Raw genomic sequence first — 24278 nt, forward strand, 5'->3', positions numbered from 1 at the left:
TTTTGCGGTACGCGGGCCTCTCACTGTTGTGGCCTCTCCCGTTGCGGAGCACAGGCTCCGGACGCGAGACTCAGCGGCCGTGGCTCACGGGCCCAGCCACTCGGCGGCATGTGGGATCTTCCCGGACCGGGGCACGAACCCGTGTCCCCTGCATTGGCAGGTGGACTCTCAACCACTGCGCCACCAGGGAAGCCCCAGAATGACTTTATTTTGATGCAATTATAGTGTCTGTAATTACTAAATCTACAATGTAAAGGCAATTTGACTCCATATATTGCTGTCATTAAGCCAGAATGCCTGTTTATTATGCGTATGAGAGGGTATTTACAGATCGTGCTTTTCTTTTTTTTTTTTTTTTTTTTTTTTTGCGGTACGCGGGCCTCTCACTGCTGTGGCCCTCTCCCGTTGCGGAGCACAGGCTCCGGACGCGCAGGCCCAGCGGCCATGGCCCACGGGCCCAGCCACTCGGCGGCACGTGGGATCCTCCCGGACCGGGGCACGAACCATTGTCCCCTGCATCGGCAGGCGGACCCCCAACCACTGCGCCACCAGGGAAGGCCTCAGATCGTGATTTTCAATGTCAACTATTACGCTGAACTCTTTATTTGAAGACCTAAAATGTAAACTGCTATATATTCATCTGTCTTATCATTGAGCCACTCAAATGGAAATGGCATTAAGTCCAATTGTTGGCCAAATGTAAGTTTAAAAAAAATGAAGCCTACAGATACTGATTTTTATCACAGTCATATTTTTCACAGTGATGCTTAAATGTGAGATGAGGAGGAGAAGCCAAAGAAAAGGAATCCACTAAGAAATGCTTGGAGAGTGTGCCATGTAATAGACATAATAGGGTACCTGCCTCTCAAACATCCTTTCCAAGTGTTTGGCTCCCCCTGATTTACTTCCAAAGTGCTCCAAGTGGATGAAGGCACAGTTGTACAATGTCCTGCCACTCACACATTTTGATTAATTATGGACACACTAAAAGGTAGAGCATTCAATTTGAGTACAATGTACAAAATTAGAACCTTACCTAAACCTTATAAATCTTCTAAATTAGATAGAACCAATCACAAAGCCAATTTTCTGGTATTCTGAATAAATTCAATTTGTATTAATCTAGCACTTTAGGATGCTGGGCAATGATCTTCACCATAATTCATAGGATGTAGGGAAGATACAGCTCTGTTCTGAATAGGAGAAAAGGTAATGAGTGTCTCATAGACTTATTAAGCATCAAAAATTAGGGTCCATAGGCTTCCCTGGTGGCACAGTGGTTGAGAGTCCGCCTGCCGATGCAGGGGACACGGGTTCGTACCCCGGTCCGGGAGGATCCCACATGCCGCGGAGCAGCTGGGCCCGTGAGCCATGGCCGCTGAGCCTGTGCGTCCGGAGCCTGTGCTCCGCAACGGGAGAGGCCACAACAGTGAGAGGCCCGCGTAACGCGAAAAAAAAAAAAAAAAAACTAGGGGTCAAATGCACACACAGGTAAAGGGTATTAGCAAGCAGCCAATACCCTTTTCTACTACTATGCTAGACATAGCATAATAGAAAATAAGCCGATAGAAAAAAGTTTATTTTTGTTATTGTGGAGATCATCTTATAAAGTATTTGTGTATGCTAGCTTTTGACTGCAGGCAACATCAAATGCAACACAAAATGGATTAAACCGTAAGAAACACTTATCTCCCATTGCAAGAAGTTCCCAGGCATGGTGGTCGTACGGTTAAACAGTACAGCAACTCAAATCGTCTTCAGGGTCATGATTACTCCCAACTTTCAGCTCCTTTATCCGTAAAACATCAGCCTCTCCTTCACTGAACAGTTCTCTCATGATCACAACACAGTTACAGGCAGTTCTAGCTGCCACACACAAATATAACACCAACCAGCAGAAGAGAAATCACTTCCTGTGTATGTATTTTCAAGAGTTAGAAAAACTTTCCCAGACATCAGCCGGCAGACTTCCTCTTATACCACAACAGGCCCAAACTGGATCACATGGCATTGCTCAAACCAACCATTGGGAAGAAGTATGGAATTACCAGGACTGACATATAGACTAATAAAATTTACCCATGAATGGGGGATAAGGAGTAGTAGTTGCTTATCTAAAAATGCATATCTAAAAATATGGCTTATCTGAAATCAGAAGGAAGGAATAGCTGTTAGGTAAGCAACTGACCTACAATCTTATTATTTTTTTGTAAATTGTATATCTTGTTCATTCAAGTCTCCTGTCCCCAAATTAGTTCATTAGCACACAACAGAAGGTGGAATTCAGGAAGAATAAGCCAAATCACTTTTTATACTTCATATCTGACATATTTAGCATGTAAACTTAGCCTTCAGGCCCAACTATACTCAGACATTTAAATCCTGGTGGTTTTCTACCTGGTGTGTTCTCTCAGTTCAGTCTTTCATAATCATTTCTACTAGAGCATATATCACATTGGATTTTAACCATCTGTATGCATCTGTATTTATTCATTTATTAACGAGGCAGAATTCCACAGGCCCTGGAGCCAGCTTGTTTCAATTCAAATCCTCTCTTCAACACTTACTAGCTGTGCAACCTTTGGTAAGTTTCCTTATCTATGATAGACAGATAGTACTGCCTGACGCATGGGTTTATTTTGTGAACATTAAATGAGCTTCCACGTTTCAAGCTCTTATTTTATTCATTTACTGTTTTTAACTGGAGATTGCAGAAATTTCCATCATATTTCCCACAATCTGAACAGTGTATTATAGACTGATTTTAAAGTTTTGCTTCCCTGTGTGACAAAACAATGACAGTTTGCACACCGTTTGATAAAAGAGGACTTTGAGTCGCAAGCTTAATTTTCTCTCAAGTGCCTGTAGCTCAGAAACAGCAAGAGTTCAGAGCTGGGTTTCAGCAAAGCAATGGAGAATGGGAATTCCAAATGATTATTCTGTTGCTGCTATAGAAAACATTTTGACAGTCAATTTGCTTGATCCAGCTAACCTGTACCTCTTCCAAAACTGCCAAAAGCATCTAGTTTTATCTTACTGTACAAAAGAACAAAACTGTACAGAGAAGTAACTTCAATTAATATCATACACAATGACATTGTTGATGAAAACTATGCTAAACTGATCCATGTAAGATTTCCATTCCATCTCTAGGTTTTCATATCTACCATTTTTATCAAAAAATAAAAAAGGGAGACTTTGACACTGTATCATTTTAAAAATGCTACAAAATGCACTTGAAGTCTTTATAATGCATCTGAAAAAGCTCTTTTGCAATCTTTTCTTGATCGTGACCCTGCCATTCTTACCAAAATCTTGGGAGGCCCTTTAAAGCTATAAAATTTCTCCAATATTGAGTGGTGCTTTGAAAATAAATTACAGTTTTTGAAACTGCATTAGTAGAGAAATGGGTGTACAATAAATGGATTACTAGAAAAACAATGTTAAATTTGTGAATTTATTATTAAATGCTTTTAGAAACATCTCTGATATCACAGTTTCCAAGATTTCTTTCCCTATTATAGGTGGGAAATTTTCAATTTGTCTCAGAACTCTTGCTTTTCTGTATCATTATCACAGTATTTCAGTACTTGTCTTGACTTGGATATGTTTTGTTTCCATTCTTTTATTCTCTATATTATAGGTCTAAGGGGGAAAATAATCTAGCAATGAATATAGTTTTCATTTGGCTCAGGGATTCATTTTTACTTTAGCTAGTTCTTCTGAAATTTATGTTGACTATAATTGCGGAATATAATTGCGGTGATTGATCTTCTGGGAATGAGAAACTCAGTTTGTTTAAAATTTTATACAGTCTATTACTTTATAATACATTATTTGTAAACAGTGCTCATGCTTTCTCTTCATTCTTTAGGAAGTCTCTATTTCATGTACTCTAAGAAACCACTAATTACAGGATGCAGCATGATTTTATATACCACTAAGAAAAAACTGCAAATTAAACTATGTCCAAAAATGGTTTCCTACTTGAATTTTTATTTTGTACTTATTGAAAGGTCATTGACCTACTTAGACTTTATTTTGTGTCATTTTTGTGCATACAAACGAGGAAAATAAAAGAGATGGGTTAATAACTTGCAAAGATTTCTAAATCTGTCCTCAATTCATAGTTGATGATGCCCATCTTTTCTTACAGACCATTTTCCTTTGTGCCATCAATAGTGTTCGATAAAGCATCTCTTTAAATATTGTTCATTAGTGCTTCTAAAATCTTCCAAGCTGTTTGACTCCCATTCTGCTAGTTTTCAGTGTATAAGCTTACAGTAGAAAGCTTCAGACACAGCCAGGATTCAGATCCCTTCCTCAAATGGCCTTTAAATGATTTGTTACTGGGATATCAATAGGAATAAGAAGACAGTTGAGTGTGCACAGGCCTGGCTGACAGTGATAGTGAGATGCCATGTATTATAAGACAAATAAATCCTCATTTCAGAGGTGTAAAAACATGGGGGAAAATGTAATGTGGAAAAAAAAATGTATTCGCAGTTGAATGTTTTAATCTCTCCACTATCATTGAGTCACCATGGCATTTTTCTAAACCTACACAGCAGGGGTCCCACATCACTCTACATCATCAGTTCTTTCACTTCACACACATACCCAGTTATGAATGCAGAGCAGACTTAGTAACAGAATTCACCGCCTCTGGCTATAAATTCAGATAGTCCAGGAACAACTAAGCCTAGTGAACCCACACAGGTTTTACTTCTAATCGTGCTTTCTTGATTACAAGGTACAGATACTCAGATTACTATCAATATTAGTATTGCAAGATACTACGTACTGAAACTCAGAACTGAAAACCAAGCCAAAGGAAGCAGGACAGCCAGAGGGATGCGGCTGCCATGGTGGTCACAGATTTGAGCCCTGGGGTCAGCTGCATTTGGAGCCCTGGTCCCCCCACTTATTAACTCTGTGACAATGAGCATGTTTCTTCTCTTCTCTATGCTTCAGTTTCTTTAGGGTATTTCATAGCTTCAATTCCTGAAGGAGAGGATCTTATTGGCCTCACTCACCTTTTCATGCTAAACAGTGTCAATGGCCTCAGGCCAGCATCTAAGTGAGGTGCCCTTGAATCAGATACTCATACCTCCTTAAATCTGCTGTGCCCATGGCTCTTGGGGGGCGATCATGCAATCTACATGGACTCTTTTCCATCATTAGAGTCTGTAAGCAGGACAATTTCAGTGGAAAGGGGCTATGGATGGGCATTCACATCTTAAGTACATCTCCCACCACCATCTACAGGATCCACAGTCAGATCTCTCCTCAGAAAAAAAGAAAAAACAGTTGAAAAAAATTTTTAATAGATACAAAGATTTTGAACAAATTGGACCAGCTTGGAAATAAGCCCTAGTAATAATGACACTTTTGCCAAAGTACATTATTATTTTTTTAAACAATGAAAATTAGAATAAGACAGGAAAATAACTGAATTCTTATTATTGCCAGTGTCCTTCCACCTTTAAGGAAGAGAAATCTTGAGGAACTGCTTTTGCTTGTCTTGGGGAGACAGGAATGGAAGGGGGTAAACACTGGACAATCTGGAAAACTAAATTGTGTAAGATAAAGATAGGAAATAATTCACACTGAAAATATGAAAACCAGAAGTTGGTAGTCAATTCCAAAGTCTAGTAGGAGTAGCTGACCATTTAAAAGTTTGACCTCTGGTTTTTAATACAAATGTTGCTATTCTGCTCTTTGGAGCCCCTAACATATGTACCCCTCTCTGCTTACTCCTTTTGGACCCAGATTTCCTAATTCCTGGTCCTACAGTTTACTCCTTATACATGCTTTGTCACCTGCTCCCTGGCGATCAGAGTAGTGTTTCCAGTTATCTAACTATGTCAGGAAGGTAACTGTGAGTTGTAATTTACCACTATTGGTGTCAAGAGATGCCATCCTGGGGTCTGTTTGAGTTTCCATAATGGCAGGAAAAGGCAGCCAGGAGAAACTCAGGGGCTGTCTCAATGGTGTGAATTGGCATCTTACTCTTCTTTTCACTGACTCCACACACAAGGCGCAGCACTCAGGAGACACACGTAACATGCATCAAGTACCCAGTACAGGATAAGTAAGACATAGCAGTAAATAAGTATGGTTCTCCCCTTCGGAGGAAGAAAAGAAACTAAGAAAGAAAGAAAAGACAGAACTAAGGAGAGCAGGAGGATGTCGATCGGAGAGGAGAGACGGGGGCGGGGGTGGGGGCAGAAAGATAGGAGAAGGAAAACCAACATAGCTGTAGGAGGCTGCAGAGAGACAGGCTTGGAAGAAGGGACAGAGAACACATAACAGCACCTTCTATGGGGCCAGGAATGGGAGACCATGGTGATGGTTTCCATGGGCGTTTACTTATTTCCAAGCTCATCAAGTTGTACACATTAAATATGTACAGTTTTTGTATATCGACCATACCCCAGTCATTCAGTATCTCCTAAGGGATTCTTAGGAGATGCAGCTGGTGAGTGTTCAGTACTCCTCCCTCCTCACATTTTTCCAAAGACACCTTCAGCATAATAACCTCTACACCTCTTCAGGGTTTGTACTGTGATATTTGTAGGACTGGGGAGGAATGTTGATTCTTTTTGCAAAGTAAAGCTAAGCAGGCCCATTTGTATTTGATTTGCAAAGGCATCTATGAGAGATACTGGCTGAGAACCATACTCTTAAGCAGAATTCTCGCTGCACCTCTTTAGGAGACTTTTGTGATGAGATAAAGGGGTAAAATCTGGAGGTACCTAGATCTATTTTGAATCAATAGATTGCAGATAAAGGGCTCAGGAGCCTGTATGTTTTATGGTTTCATAAAGGTAGGCTGCGTGCTATGCTTCCATTTGCTCCAAGGTCTGATAAACAACCTTTCATCTCTCTCCATTTTACTGGGACTGACACCAGAAGTCAGCTTTCTCCTGCCATGACGGGGACCATACAATCTCTGGCTGTCCTCCTACTTCCAGCAAGAGAAACTATCTTAAACCAAAGAGACGCTACACCTCAAGCCTGATATTGCAACATTTGCAAACTCATAGAGGATTTTGATCATGCTGCTAGAGGTCACTAACTGCCTAAGGATCCTTGGGTTTGGAAAGAATTTAAATGAAACTTTTGACAGTGTTGTTGTTTTTTTTTTCCCCCAAAATCTTTCAGAGTGGGTATCATAGGTGGGATTCCCAGGGAAGCTGCTCTAAGTCAGAGGTAGCTTACTGGGGAATGCTTTTCATGTAAGGGAGTGGAGAAAGCAAGGTTTAGGCAAGATGCAGTTACCACAACCTTCAGCTGATCCTACAGGGGTCTTCAGAGATTAACCAAATTAAGTCAGGGGGACGTGCCTTTACACCAGCATCCTAGTCATTGCATGTGGGCTGTCCCTGGGGAAGTGGGTTTAACCTTGGACAAAGCAGTTCCCTTTAACCAAAGGTGATTCTTTAGGAGAGACTCCTCAGCTGTGACCTGTCAGAGGGCCCTGAGACTGAGGGCCTCATTCCTGAAAGGGAGGGAAGGATGCACAGGGCATCTTCTTAGGGTTTTCACCTACACTTACAGAAGGTCAAGGGAAATTCTGATGGAATAAAATGACTACATTCTGCCCTTCATCTCAAGAATACTTTATAACACATTCTGTGATATCTCCTGGACTCTGTAATAATTTCTGCAAGAATTACTTTCAGTTTAGGGCATTTCTGCATTCAAAGACTTTTTCTTAGTAATAATATATTCTTCAATATTTCTTTGACCTTCTTCTCCTGTTTGCTCTTTAATTTTGCATGCTATTATGATAAAGTACAATGCTTAAATAGAGATGGAAATAGTTCTTTCAACAAAAATCATTATGTGCATGCAGTATGATAGACTATCTCACTGTAAAATCCAAGAAATCCATATCAATTTATGGACCTAGAGATAGACATAATTAAAGTCCTCCTAAGTAGAATAAATGTAAGGGACAGAGGGGAGTTGTCATGGCAACAAAAAATCCTGATTTTCCTCATTTTATACCACAAATGTATTAACTTTTATGATACCTTAAAATTTCTGCTACATTCTATTTTAATCAGTGGCCATTTTGCATATTATATTTGCTAGATATGCAGCTGAATCCTTCTTTCTTGCAGTTTAGCTTTTTACATTACATCGTAAAGTTTGGGTTTTTTTTAATCTGGTATTAAGAAATCTCTTTCTGGAAGGTATAGTTTTCTCAAGAGCAAAACAGTTTTAAAGGCTTTTTCTTCTGTGTAATTTTAAATAATTCAGGTTTATAATATACTGACAATATAAACATATGGGGAAAAAAACAGAGTATCCTATAACAAGGCTGACATTTTTAAGTGTATCTTTCCAACCTGTTTTATACAAAAGATCTTATCTAGAGAAATTGGACATACTTTATATAATGTCTCATAATTTGCATTTTCATCTAATTCTCTAATGTATTTCCAGGTTTGTAAATATTTATCTTTAAAATAATTCTAATAACATTATTTTATGGATTACCACAATTTAAGTCTCTCTGTTAGGTAGTTTCTGGTCTTCTAATACTATAAATAAGTTACTACAAACATCCTTATATTAAATGAATTCTTTACTGTGAATTCCTAGAAAAAGAATGAGTGCTTCTACAGCTTTTAACATGTTCTCTTACTTTGGCCTCGATAAAGTATTTTTCAAAACTATGGTCTTTACCCATTGCCAAGTTTTTTGTATCCTCACCTTCACATCTATATTTATCCTCATTTACAATTAATATATATTAACTTTCAGTTTTTTGACTATTTGTTAAATTAAACACATTTTTTTTTTTTTTGGTAGGAGGGATTTGCATTTCTTTCTTTTAGAATTGCTTGCTTGTGTCCTTTGTACCCAACCTTCTTCTAGGCGGGAATTTATTTTTCTATTCAATAATATTTCTCTTGGCATATTCAAGATGTTAAATTCCATTTTAACAAACTCAATGACTATACCTCAAAATTAAGCAGTCTCTTTCCTATTAGTAAGATGACTTGTATTTTCTATTTACTGCTAAACCAATTCAAAACAAAATCATAAATACCTTTCCAGTGCTGATTTAATTGTTTCATAATACTTAAATGTTATTACTGGAATAGACTAGTGGAAGGAACTATGGATCAGGCTAAATCTGTGTAGAACAAATCACTTAACCTCTCCACAACCATTTCTTTTCCCTGTAAAATATGATAAGTTACTTTTCAGGGTTGTAATGAGAATTGAGGATATTATACTTGAATATCAGTGCCAGCATTTTGGCACATAGTAGGTTCTTAATAAATGGCATCTTTAGTTTTTCTTAGCCTCATTTAATGTTATTGTATCTTAACAGGTCCCTTAGCATAGTGATTTTCCAAACTGTAGGTCACAAACCAATAGTTGTTTGTGAAACTAATAAATATAACTAGAATTTTTTACTAAAATAGAACAGAATAGAATGGAATGTATCAGAATATCTCACACATAGTAAGGGCAACTTTCTTTATGTGAAATGTGTTCCATATTTAATATATAGGGGGAGAGTGTGTATACTGGAGCACAATACAATGTACTTCTTACTAAGGGTCATAGTCCAAAACTTCTTCAAAAAACCCACTATTTTATTAGATTTTAGTCTCATAGCGTACAAGTCCCTTATACTAGTAGCTAGGACACCTAGGTTCAAATCTCAACTCCACTAATTACTGCTATCTGTCTTTGAACCAATTGCATAACTTCTGTATGCCTTAGTCTCCTCACCTGTAAAATGGGTGCTAATTATACCTATCTCATGAGAATGGTGTGAGAACTCTATTATTTCATATATCTCAGCCACTTAGCAGATCCTCAATAACTGTTGGCTGTTTTTTATCAAGACTTGAGTAGAACATAAATTTTTTTACTAAATAAACAAACAATGCCACCTGCACTAAAGTACATAAGAGAGTATAAAGTCATCACATTAGTCAGGACTGAATAATAAGCTAGTTTTTCCACCTGCAAAATGATGCTTCTTGATAAGCATCTTATTTCCATAAATATGCATTTTCGAGAGCCATGTAACTGTTCTTAGTTTTGTTATTTACAAACACTATCTCTCAAAATATAAAGGAATGAAAATAAATTCAGCAATTGGTCTTTCTTTGTCAGTATATTAGATCCTTAATTGCCCATTATCTCTTTATAATTTGTGAAAGACCTTTAATTTCACAGTGGTATACATTAAGTAAAAGAAGCACTGTCTGTATATTTCTTACATAATCTTTTCTTGATTTTTAAAACAATCAGAAATGGTAGGGATAATATCATTGGCTAGTAAGTTCCAAGTTTATAGATTTTGCCTTTTTTGATAAAACACCTTGCAAACTGTACCTTATGTCTGAAGAGGATTCTTTCTGGAAATTATAGAAACATTCTTTGCTTCCTTCACAACAACAACAACAAGTACTACGTAAGCTTCAAGTGCCTTTTCTAAATGTTGACTTTGTTTAATAAAAGCCTTACTTTTCCCAAAGCCTTTTAGATCATTCAACTTATATATACAAATGTTTTATATATATTCCAAAATAAACTTGGAAAATTTGAAAATATTTAACAATCCAAGAGAAAGGACCCAAACATCTCCATGCACAAAAGCTATAAACAACTGTGTAGCCAGTTGGAGGGAGCAGCCAAACGTCAGGCTCGTCCCAGCAATGATATCCCACTTCCAGAACATGACGGAAATTGAGCTGAAACAGACAATATACCTTTAATTTAATGATGGCACTGTTGTATTTAGCTATTCTATTTAGCACAATCGTTTCCTTTAAATCCCACAGCAAACCATAATTCCTCAAATATCCTCAACTATCCTGTGGAGATAAGTAATGATAATTGCATCTGGTGATTCTCATAGCAGAGGAACAAATTCATTTTTTAATACACACAGATATTTTATGCATATGTATGTGTTTGTGAGTGTGTAATTGTAGTCTTGCTAAGTCACATGAAATATGAGTGAAGGCATCATCAATATCGATAGCTTCACCTAGGTTGTGCGAACAGTACTCCAGATTTTTGCAGGGAGACAAGAGCCAAAGCTAAACAGAATCAGAAAATCAGGGAAAGCTTCTGGAAAGTGACCCTGAGTTAGAAAAAATAAAATTTTTTCACAGTCTGGAAAAGTCTGAGCTGCCAAATGCTATTAGGGAGGGATAGATAAATCAATCGATTGATTAATCAATAGAAGGAACAAACTTGCAAGCCAGACATTGTGCTAATTCTTTGCATGGATTAAAACCTTACATACTTGGTATGATTACTCTCCTTTTACAAATGAAGAAACTCAAGAACAGAGAAGCCCTGAACCCCTATCTGTCTCATTCTACCCCTTAGGATTGTATTAGTGGCTACTATTGAAAAATTCAAAGCTTTGAAAAGAGAACTAATCTATTATAAAATTTGATTATCTATGTATCGCAGCCTCATCCTTGATCTCCTTTCAGGAGACCCAAAGTCTCTAGATTTTGATTAAGAGTTTAATAAATCCCATACATTTGAGATTATTCTACTTTCACTAAATATGTAAGTAGGCGTAATTAATGCACAGAAGGTTTGAATTCTATAAAAATCCTTTATCTGCTTGCTCGTTATTTCCATTTCTTTGCAACTCAGAAGGGCTTTATGGGTCCATCAACTTTCCTGCTGAGACTGTGAAGTTAGGCCCAGGCCTATTTGTATTTATCTATTTCTGCCCCAAATCATGTCCACTCTCACCAGCACAGTCTGAAAACTTACATCACACAGTAAAAGTATTTAAGTCCAGAATACGTTTAGATTGGAGAATATGACTTCATTTGTACCCCTTTAGAAGACCTCCCTTACATTTATACAGCACTTCACAGGTACTAAGAAAAATCTAGGCAGGGCAGGTTTTGATTCTTCATATTTCAAAAGATGTATTAATTAAGAAGTTTAATGCCTTGTCAAACTTCATTTAGCTAGTGAAGAAAACTAGAACTGTTTTCTGTATTCAAGGCTAAGATTTTTTTCACTGACTACCTTAAGGATTCATTTTTTTTAATATTTTGAAGATAACATTTTAAATAATTGAATAAATTTAATCATTTATATTATTAACTATATAATTCAATAATATAATCAAACTAAATAAACTGAAATAATTAAAGTCATGTTTTATCATCAGCACCTTAGTCTATATAGTCAATCACGCCACATTTACAGTGGCTTCAAAAATTCAGCGTAAGCTGGGACAAAGTGAGAGAGTGGCATGGACACATATACACTGCCAAATGTAAAATAGATAGCTAGTGGGAAGCAGCTGCGTAGCACAGGGAGATCAGCTTGGTGCTTTGTGACCACCTAGAGGGGTGGGATAGGGAGGGTGGGAGGGAGGGAGGCGCAAGAGGGAGGAGATATGGGAACATATGTATATGTATAACTGATTCACTTTGTTATAAAGCAGAAACTAACACATCATTGTAAAGCAATTATGCTCCAATAAAGAATTTTTAAAAAAAATTCACCCCCCAAGACAAGTGAATTATTGATCATAGTATTATCTACAGTAAATGTCAAAAAAAAAATAACTGGGCAGAAAGCATGCTATCAATAAATGAGATTCAAGAACTAATTTCTGTATAACATTCAGGAATCTTAGAATATCAGTGTTACAATAGTATTCTTTACACCCATTTTAAAATTTACTAACATTTTGAATGTGCTATCTTTTATAATTTATCAACACTTCCAATATAAATATTTGGTCTCTCCTTTTCGGAAACGCAAAACGTTTAGAGTATAGAGCATGTATGTTGTCAGCAATTGTTTCATGGACATTTCAGTAGGATATGGGTTAAAAAGTTAAATCTATATAGCAAGTAATTGCCTGTATAAGTAACTAATAGATTTGACAGTTTCATTTTATTGTTAGGAGAAAATGCTTTCAATAACTATGTCTGGTCTTACCTTCTGGGGAAGAACCTTCTCTGTGGTTCCATAAATATTTCATGAACCAACATAAAGTAATATGCTAATGACAGGCTATTTACCCAGAGAGCAGATGTGCCCTCTGATGTTTTTTCATCTCTAGAATAGATCTGATGTGGGGTCAGTTAAACCATTTTGAATTGTTCTTTTTTTTGCTTCCCTCCCCTCACAGTTTCACCTGAACCTAAAATGGTGAGCGAGAGTCATCATGAGGCCCTGGCAGCCCCGCCAATCACCACTGCTGCGACTGTTCTACCAAATAATGCCACAGAGCCAGCCAGTCCTGGGGAAGGAAAGGAGGATGGCTTTTCTAAGCTGAAGGAAAAGTTTATGAATGAGTTGCATAAAATTCCATGTGAGTATTGTATATTGTTACTTGAGCAAAAATAAATGGTTGAAAATCAACGTACCCATTGGGAGGAAAAGTATTCCTCTTAACCTAAGCGTACATTTGATTTTTTTATTATTGGAATGGTAGTATTCCAAAAATAAAATGGAATATTCTTGGAAATGGAATATTCTTCTTAAGGATTTAAATATACTTAATAAATGAAAATCCAATTTATAAAACAAACTATCTTGTGTTTAACGTAGGTGGGCTCTTTTTTTAATCTTCTTCAATGTCTCTTTCTCCAGAGAATGTTAACGTTTTATGTGTTGTGTATTTTAGATTTGTATTTATGAAATCATTCCATTGTAAAGATTATTCCTAAGCAATAGCTAAAATGTACTTTCCCATTATTACAAGTGTGGTTTTCTTTCACTCATCTGTTAATATTTCAAAAGCTTTTGCACACTTTTTCACATTTTCTTTGTTGTCATTAGGAAAGAAACAATAACCTGGACCTAAGTTTATTTGTGTGGGTATAGCACTAAGTCCAACCAGCGCCATTTAATTTAAATCATAAACTACAGGTTTGTCTTTTTTCTTCAGAGATGAACATTTACTATGCGCTAGACACTTCTCTAGGTTCTGGGGAAGTAAGTTTTGGCCCTCACAAAGCTTTTATTCTAGTGGGGGAAAAGAAATCATCAGTAAGGAGGCAAATGTTTATGGTACATCATGAAATGGTGAATAATATAAGGAAACAGAAGGAGAGTAAGTGGGAAAGGGAAGGGGGTAGAGGGTAAAAGGTTATTATTTTTTAGGATTATCTGAGCTGATTTCCTTTGTAAGGAAACCTGGAGGAAGTAGGGAAGAAAGTTCTAAAGCCTGTGTTATACAAAGGCCCTTAGGCAAGAATCTGTCTGGAATGGCAAGGAGCTCAGTGTGCCTTCGGTAGAATAACACAAGGTAGAGAATGGCAGAAGACAAACCTGAGGCCCTGTTATATGGAGCCTAGTGAATTGTTCCAAGGAAGCTGGGTTTTACTCCGAGTGAAATAAAATGGCTTCGCAACATTCTGAGCAGAGGTACCCCATGATCTGACATAGGTTTTTCTTAAAAATCACTCTTGCTGTTGTGTTGAAAATGTGCTTAGAGGGGCAAGGACAGAAGATAAAGCAGGCTGTTGCAATCATCTAGATGAGAGATTTACCAAAGTTATAAGAGTTATTCTATAAGGACATTGAGAAACTAAATGAAAACTACAGGGAATCAATTTCTTATCCTCCCAGGAATTAACAACTTGTTCATCTGTTTGTCCACAGATGTCCACATTGCAAATCCAAGTGCATCTGAGAGACACTCTTAGCTCAGTTGTCAGTAATTTCCATTCCCAGCATGAAGCTCCATAACCTAGGGAAGATGGAGATGGTCCAATAGAGCGATTCCCTAGGATGGAAAACACAGGCTCTCAGGTTCTCTTCCTTGCTCTGCTGCTGAGCTGATGGACTGATTTGGGTATCTTTTGATATGACTTTGAAGTCATAACTACAGGGCAAAAGCCAAATGCATCTGTCATGGGGGCAAACTCTCACTTGAATATTTTATCCAAATGCTTGCTCTAAAAGAAATGTGTTAGAGGGAAGCAGAGATAGAAAAGAGCACCACCAAATCAAACGCGTATTCTGCCTTGTCTTCAACATCATTTCCTTCTCTGGAAGAGTAAACAATATGAGAAGCAATGGCAGTGAGATTTAATGTTCCCCGTGTATCCACACACCCATTCTCTCATCTCCTTTAGGCCTTCACCCAATAGCATCTTCTTAATTAGGACTTCCCCAACCATGCTATTTAAAACTCTAACCCGTTTACCCCACCCAATCTTTGCCAGCATTTCCTGTCCTCTCCCTTGCTCTCCCTTGCTTTATTTCTCACTGTATCACTTAGCACCGTCTGAAATGCTATGTATTTTATTATCTGTTGTTCAGTTGCTCTGGCTCTCTCCAAAATAATGTAACCTCTATGAGTGCAAGAAGTTGGGTCTGTTCTATGCATAGTTTCATCCCTGGTGATCCTTAATATATACGGGGCACTCAATATCTATTTGTTGAGTGAATTAATGAATGAATCAATGTTGATTTAACTTATATCCTGAACCACCCACTCTTAGATTTTCAGGCCTTAAGATGCTGAAAATTTAAAGCATATGAAAAAATTTAAACAACAACGTCCTACTGTATGGCATAGGGAACTATATTCAATACCCTGTGATAAACCATAATGGAAAGGAATATGAAAAAGAATGTATAAATATGTATAACTGAATCACTTTGCTGTACAGCAGAAATTAACACAACATTGCAAATCAACTACAATAAATTTTTTTAATTTAGTTTCTAACACCAAAGAAAGCATCATTTCAATGCTTGACTGTGTCATTCACATTGAAAAAACAAGTTGTTTCCATATTTATAGTCATAACTCCATCATTTAGCCTTCTCCACTTAGTGCCAGCTATTACTTTATACTCTCCTCCCTGTGTATCAGCAGGAAAAGAATCAGCTGGGAAAAAATATCTATGCAACTCTCCCTTCTTTTTTTTCTTTCCCTTGGCTAACCTTATTTCTTTCCTTCTTCCCAAGCCACTACCTGTGTTTCTTCCTTGGGCACTGAGAATTAGACCGGGAAATCAGCCTTCCTCCATGGAGATTTGCTTTTGACCAGCAACCTAAAATAATAGAATGCCAGAGGATCTAGGTAACACCTCTAGAAATATTATGTTGCTGGCCTCTCTCCTTGATTTAATGGGAAGAAACAACTGAGATACCTAAAATTTTTAAACGGTTTGGTAAATAAGTTTAGGAAAACTAAATAATAAATACAGCCATGCAGGTTTATGATAAATATTGTAACGGCGTATTTTACACTTTCATTTTAATCCATCACAATTTTTACTGCCCGTGTAATTGAAATTTCTACTGGGATTTATACACAGAGAGCAACACTCAACAGAAATGAAACAGATCCCTAAATCAAATTCCTTTAGGAGCATATGTTATATAAAGGTTATCACTTTTGACTTGGCATAATACGGTGATGCTAATGACAGGTAACAAATTAGAATATTAATTGATTTCCGTCTCTGAACTAAATCTTGGCTCTCTGGCAGATGTGTTTTTTTGCAAAATTGATAGCAAACAGCTTTAGTCTGTCACTTGAAATTCCCACTTGTGAAAAGAGAGGTGTCACAGTGGCAAGGAGTGTGCATGTCATTAGTTGGGTAATCTGCAGAGTCCAGCACGGAGCATATTCAAACCAAATTGCCCGACGATATCATCCACAACACCACAGGGGTTTCAAATAAAAAAAGGAAAAGGAAATGGTAAATGCTGAGCATTTTTATCTTTCAATTCGTTCTGCACACTGTTATCTAAATGAAGCAGACAAGGTTTTTCAGAATGTTTCTTTATTTTGCAACTTTGATTTTAATATGACTAGGGCCGTGGTTGGTTTGTAAAGCATGAACTTGTGTCATCCAAATAGCTGGGATTAAGGTTTTGATATTCATGAGCTTCTTGAAGTAAAGTGCAACTTTCCTGAAGCACAGCAGAAAACCAAATAGCCGGAACTTGACTTTGAGTCTAGAATAAGAGCAAGTGGGCTAAGGGTAGTTATGTGATTTGTGCAGAAATACTATTGGATAGACAGTTTAAACAGGGATTAAAAACACAAGCTTTGGTTACAGACTGCATGGGTTCAAATCTTAGCTCTGCTACATCCTAGCTCTGTGACCTTGGGAATTATTTCATCTTTCTGTGCTTCAGTTTCTGCTGGTATAAAATGGGGGTTAAAAATAATATCTCCATCATCGGGTAGTTGGGTAAAGGCATCAATGCATAGGAAGTGCTTAGAGTGTCTGGCACAGAGTAAGCATCCTATAAGTGTTAGCTATTATTAGAGTCTAGTTGTCATTTTTAACAAGTGTATTTCTCTTTCAGAAAAGCCCTCTATTCAGGTCAGACACCCAAATTGAGAAAATTCCAGAAACTTTGCAGCCAAATATTCAAGCATTGCCTTCTTTAAACACGTTCCAAGGATGCCTGTTCTAGGAAAGACAGATTCCTTCTTGGTGTTTCCTCTTCCCATCACGTCTAATTTTCTTTTTTTCCTTTGTAATTTCATTTTCTTACTCCCTCATTCCTTTTAGCCTACAGGTATGCTCAAAAAAGTCCACATATTTGCAAGTGCCTAGTGAAATTCTATGCATCGTAGGTGATTCAGAAATGTCAGTTTCCTTCTTTCATGCTCTAAGATTTTCTTCTTCCTTTACCTCCTCCATCACCCACCATTCTCACTTCCTCCTTCGTATCTACATCAAACTGATTGGAAACCATAACCTAGATCCTGACATCTATTTCTTCAACTTCCATTAACAACTCAGCTTCTTCTGCTCTGATCTGCATTGTCAAGTACTATTAAAAGGGTCACCAGGTACTTCCTTTTGCACAATTATGAGGGTGATTGTCAACCTTCATTTGGTCAGATATTTCTGTGTCGTCATTATGACCAGCGGTCATCATCTGAAAAATCTTGATTTCCAGGAGTCTACTCTCATTTCCTCCTCTTGCTTCCTTCCCTCCTTATTCTCTTTCATTGACTGGTCCTCCCTTTTCATTATCTTTCCTTCCCTGAAGTGGTAGATGTCATGGTTTCCAGGGTTCCATTTTTAATCCTGTTGCAATCTTATTCTCCATGCTTTCCCTGGACCATCTCGTTCCCCTGGCTATTCAGATAGGAAATCTCACTATTATCCTTGTCTCCCTCATCTATTGCACCTCCAATTCCATACCCGCATTCATTTAAGTCCTGTGAAATCTCCTCCTAAAAAACCTCTCAAAACCAGCCAGCACTTTGCTTTTCTCTCTTCCTGGATTCCCTTACCCAATTAACCCTGACACGTTCTTTTTTTTTTTTTTTTTTAATCACTCAACCAGTTCAGATGTTACCATTTAGATGAGAAGTTGCCTCATTTCCCAAAGCACAATTGTTTGAGTCATCCTCCAGCCTTCAAAGCTCTTCATTAAAATCTTTGTCTTGGTTACCTTGTTTTGTTTGGTTATATCTGTCTTTCTCACTGAAATGTAAACTCTTCAGAGGCAGGGACAATTTCTTACACACATTCGTATCCCCAATCCCCAATTTGAAAGTATCTGCCACCATGCTAGAAACTATACTATAGGTATTACCATATTACAAATATTAACATTACACCAAATACTGTGCTTCTTGTGCCATGCTTGGAGAAACTATGATCTAGAAAGCAATAGTTTTCAAACATTTTAGCCAAGGATCCCTTTGTTCAAATAAAATATTATACGGAAACCTATGTACAGGAAGTCAGAGCTGCCTTGGTGAGTAAACGCATCTTCCTCACTCACCCTCCCAAGGCTTATTAGCAGCTACAAAGACACCTGGCTGTATGGAACACAGTTTGAAGGCAGTGGCCTCAACAAGTGGTAGATATATCAGTGTTATCCCTCACAGCAATAACCAGTGAAACTCAACAACCAGTAGTGATATAATTGGTTAAATATGGCACAAGCAAATATTCATCCATGAGGAAAAATGCAGTCTAGTAACTTTGTTTTCCCTCATGGGGCTGCAGAATGAATATAATGCTACTGCCATATGTTAGTGTCAAGAACACAATGTTAATTCAAGAAGATAATTTCAAGAAACGTAGGAAGAGAACCCTTAGGAACATATAGTAATGCATAGCATGTGAAGAACAATAATTATTGTAACGATTGCCAATGTTCATTGAGCACTTAGCATGGGCTGTGCATTCTGTGAAATCAACCTCCATTCTGCCCTGTAAAATCTCTACTAGGTGTGAATAATTATTCTCCCCATTTTACAGATAAGAGAGCTGAAGCCTAGTAAGGCACACATGGTGCAGGTTGTAGGTGCAGGGCTGTGTCAGGAACATTTTTGCAGTTTTTTTGCCTTCACAAAATATCACAAAGACTGCAAATCACCTCCACTGTTGCTTATCTCCACTGACTTGAAACTCTTAGGGCTCTATGTGCCTGTTCAGAGATACTGGTTGGTATTTGATGTTCATCTCTTTTTATTTGTTTTACTAAGTGAATACTTGGAATACAAGTTTAGTACTAATTCAGAGTTTCTCCTCGGCTTGAAAGGCAAGTGTTTATTCACTTTATGCTTCTGCATTTCTTTTATTGGACTCACTCTAACAGATTGTCATGTGAATCAATAATCCATTACTACCTAAGTACTAAGAGTTAGATTCTGTTGCACTGTATAGATGAACTCCTCAAATACCATCCACTGACTCAGCTTCTGCTCTCATCTGTTGACTCTGTACTTCTCACATTTCAGAAAAGCACTGGCTAAAATGTTAAGTGAAATTATTCATTGTTAACCTCTACTAAATTGAAATATCTATGAGAAAAAAGCCAATGCTGGTGAGTGTTATTTTCAGAGCAAGTGCTTTGCAATATTGAGTTACTTCATCAGTGCAATGCCGAAGGAATCTACTTGGAACAAGGACACTTAGAGATAAGGGTTGCAGTTCACAGCACAATGTAATGATTCATGCTTACACTCAATAAATGGTTTCGTTTATTTATATCATTTTTCAAGTTTAACTCTGATTCAAAACATAGGAAATGCATACGTGTATATGTAAATACAATGTGAATTCAATGTGTGTGTGTATTGAGTTACCATGAAAAACTTAATCCTAGGGCAGAAAGTCAGTTTGGTTCTTAAAATTTTGAGTTGGCACTGCCCCTTATAGGATATTATGAATATTCGTTGGGCCGTTTGTATTGTGCTGATAAATGAGCATGAGGGGCAGCTACTGGCATTTAGAGGCCCTGGGCCCGGGAACCTACACGTCTTCCAACATGTCAGACAGTTTCGCACAATGAAAAGTTGTTCCACATCCTGCACAAATTTCACAATCTCCCTGGGATGTGCATATGGAAGGAGCCCCTGTTTATAATTATCTGAACCTAGACTGACTTGACATAAAATGTTAAAGTGTTTTCTGCGTGGCTCTGATATAAACTGAATATTCTAGCTTTTATTCTAATGTTTTCCTAACCTCTGAACTTTCACTTGCTCCTGACTTTTTGCAAATCTTCTGTCTTATTTCATTAATTCCAAACATCCCTTTTAGCAGTTGCAAGCATTTGATTACTTCATCGTGTCTTCTAGTAAAGTTTTGTCTGAAGATTTTTACAGTGAACTGTGAATTATTTCATTACAAATTACTTTATTATTTCTCCTATAGTATAGTTAGCACATTTTATTCATTTGTAAAACTTATGTGGGTATGTTGTATTATCTATTATTTACTCTGAGTAAAAGGATTGTTATAAAATATTCATTATACTACTGATTTTAAAGAGCAAGTGTGTAATCTGACTCTATCAACATCCTATATTCAACGTATAAACCTAACAAAATTATAGGCTACGGATGCTGTATTTCAGGAAGGTTGTTTAAATGTGTCCTTGAATTTTGTTTCCCTCTTGGAAGCCTATTATGCAGAAAATTCCCCCAAGAAATTCATGCCTTTAAAATTAATTAGTGTTGTGAGATTTTATAAGCCTCCAAAGCATGGGTAATACAGAGTAACAGTAAGCACATTAAGCCACCCAGTGAAGTTAAGATCTCAGCGAAGTTTCTAAACCTTATTTAGCTACATCCCATTAGCATTTCAAAGATATTAAGTAAACACACCTAAGAAAAATAAGGGGAGTGAACAATATTTTGGACATATATTAAAAATAGCTCAGGAGGGCTTCCCTGGTGGCGCAGTGGTTGAGAGTCCGCCTGTCGATGCGGGGGACACGGGTTCGTGCCCCGGTCCGGGAAGATCCCACATGCCGCGGAGCGGCTGGGCCCGTGACCCATGGCCGCTGAGCCTGCGCGTCCGGAGCCTGTGCTCCGCAACGGGAGAGACCACAACGGTGAGAGAGAGACCCGCGTACCGCAAAAAAAAAAAAAAAAAAAGCTCAGGAATCACCTTGCTGAAATACTGTACCAATAGATAAATACATTTAAAACTAATTTTAAACATCTATTTCTCACCACATAGCAGTTGCATGTCAAAATACAGGCTACATTTTCACTCAGGGAAGTCTGACTATAAATGCAAATCTATAAAAAAAAAAAACAGCAAAAGGAAAGAAGCTGAGAGACTGCCGTTTTCTCCTATTCTAATGACTATGTAGATTTTTTATTGCACTGCTGACCTGTCAGGTTTGTGCCAGTTTCTATTAAATTAGATAAAGAATTTAGAAGCGGAAACCAGAGAGAAATTATGCGATGTGCCATTATCTTTTTAGCACTCGTCTTTATTTTTCTTTGTTTTGATTTTCATTTCTGAGAATACTATAATAAAGAGATTTGAACTTGTTTTCTTCTCAGTCCACATGCCTCCTCACTCTGCCTTTTTAGTGAACTTAGATAACTTTGAAATAAAGATTAAGAAGATATTGGCCCAGGGCTTCCCTGGTGGCGCAGTGGTTGAGAGTCCGCCTGCCGATGCAGGGGACATGGGTTCGTGCCCCGGGCCGGGAGGATCCCACATGCCGCGGAGCGGCTGGGCCTGTGAGCCATGGCCGCTGAGCCTGTGCAAGATATTGGCCCATTTAAAAGTTTCCTCACCAAGCAACACTTTCACTGAAACCACTGTCCTGGAGGAATCTCAAAATCACTTCAACCCTCTGCCTTTTTCTCTTTCAAGCTTTTTACATACATACGAGTTTTTTTTAAAGGCAACAGTAAGCTACAAATAATAGAAATATATTTGACTAACAATTATGCCATTTATGGAAAGGAGTGTGTACCTGTCCACAAAAACTTAGAAAAGAGCCAGGATCTCATGGTAATAAACTTTAATTGATAGAGTTACATGGTTCAATGCCTTGCAAGTAAAATTTTATTGCAATAATTTTTTTTCATAAGGATTTGGATCAGATTCTTTAAAATCAGTAAACTATTGCAGTAGATTAAAAACACTGCTGTTATATAAATATTACCCCCTAAATTCTTCTGTACACTTCAGTAGCCTTAAGTTTTAAGACTTTGACCATAATTCTAAATTAGTCACTCAGAGGCTCTGGCCCAGTATTAGTTATTAACCCGCAGTAGGGGAGCATTGTTTGCTACAGTAAAAGGCCAGAGGGTGAGCTCTGGAGTTGTTCTGCCTTGGTTCAAAGTCCCAATTCTGCCATTGCTACTACATGACCTTGGGCAAATCATTTAATCTCTCTGTAAAATGAGGATAATAATAGTACTTACCTCTGGGAAGGTGTGAGCAGTGAAGTATTAATATACATAAAGTGCTTTAAACATTGTCTGGAATATAACATGGGCCATATTCAAAATTCATAAACTCCTAATGCCTATTTATATAGCTCCTACTGTGTGCTAGGCTGTGTATGCCATGCTTAGGAACTAAACTAAAGCACATCATTCTAACTTGTTTCTGGCTTCAATAGCATTACAGGCTCAGAATTTTTCTACCTGAAGGACCTCTAAATTAAACTGTCTTAGCAAGACATCAACAGTATTGTAAGATACGATATGATTTTTGCATACATTCCAGTCTCATCTGCAATTATTCACCCTCACACAGTTGGTTCTGTCAATACAGACACTCTTAGAGTTACTGAATTTATTATGCACATTGTCCCATGCTTCCAGGTCTTTGCACAGACTCTCTCCTCTGCCTGAAATTGCTTGCTGGCCGCTGCTTGTCTAGCTGGACTACTTTTAGTTATGCCTACGGGCTCAACTCTTTTTTAAAGGTCTTCCTGTCCTCATGCTACCAATCCCGTAATCTAATATTCATCAGCAATTCTCCCTCTGTAATAAGTCTGTGCTTTACATATGTTCATAATTTTTACTTTCTATTTTACTTTTGTGTTCTCTCTCTTAATATGAACCAGTCTGCGTGAGATCAGAACACTGTCTTTTCATCTTTGTGTCTCCAACCTCAGCACAAAACTTGGCTCATAGTAGGCAGAATTATTATTCTCCTTTAGCCCAAAAGAGCCTACATAACTATATTAACAAGAAAAGGACTTCCAATCATAGATACAGAGGACAGATTGGCAGAAGCCAGAGGCAGGCGGTGGGGTGGGGAAAATGGGTGAAGGGGGTCAAAAGGTACAAACTTCCAGTTATAAAATCAATCAGTCATGATGGACAGATGGGGAAGTAAGTTACAGCATGGTGACTCTAGTTAGTAACACTGCATTGTATATTTGAAAGTTGCTAAGAGAGGAGATCTTAAAAGTTCTCATCACAATACAAAAACATTTCTAACTGTGTAGTGATGGATGTTAACTAGACTTATTGGGGTGATCATTTCACAACGTATACAAGTATTGAATCATTGTGTTGTACACCTGAAACTAATATAATGTTATATGTCAATTATATATCTATTTAAAAAAGGGCTTCCAAATGGGTATCACTGGAAAGGGGTAATAATAATAATCAAGGGTGAAATTCAACATTATGCTGGACTAAAGATGGGCCACCCTCCAGATCCCTTTTGCTTTCCCCTCAACCACTCAGCCCTTCACAATCATCTTTTCTCACCTTTGATTTTCCTCTCCCTTTGCTCAGCCTTTGCCATCTGCTGTTTTGTTTTCTTTCCTCCTTGCCTGTGTTGTATCAAAATGTTAGGAACTGTTTGCTTCTCTTTGGCCTGGTGGCAGCCCAGTCTGATTCATCACTGAGATACAAACCGCCACCCAATCGGTCCTGAGTACACAGCTCTCCCCACAAGTATTTTTATTCAAGTGGAGACCTGGGACTTAATACCAGTTTCATGTTTTAGTTTTTAAAATAGTGCACGGTCCTGCAATGCCCAGGAAACAAGATGAGCTCATTTCTCTCAACGATTGCTGAA

At 37.7% G+C, this 24278-nt stretch overlaps 1 protein-coding gene across 1 annotated transcript in view; it reads left to right on the top strand.

Annotated features, from left to right (window-relative positions):
• SYT1 (synaptotagmin 1) overlaps nucleotides 1–24278 on the top strand; it is a 535754-nt gene that overhangs the window by 329786 nt on the left and 181690 nt on the right. Inside the window, exon 5 of the mRNA XM_029205603.1 lies at nucleotides 13166–13348. Within this exon, the coding sequence (XP_029061436.1) occupies nucleotides 13183–13348 (166 nt within the window). The 5' untranslated portion in view covers nucleotides 13166–13182. The remainder of the gene's footprint in view (nucleotides 1–13165; nucleotides 13349–24278) is intronic.

Source organism: Monodon monoceros, unplaced genomic scaffold (assembly GCF_005190385.1).
Source record: "Monodon monoceros isolate NGI ecotype Baffin Bay Population unplaced genomic scaffold, NGI_Narwhal_1 Super_Scaffold_6, whole genome shotgun sequence".
Lineage (NCBI taxonomy): Eukaryota > Metazoa > Chordata > Mammalia > Artiodactyla > Monodontidae > Monodon > Monodon monoceros.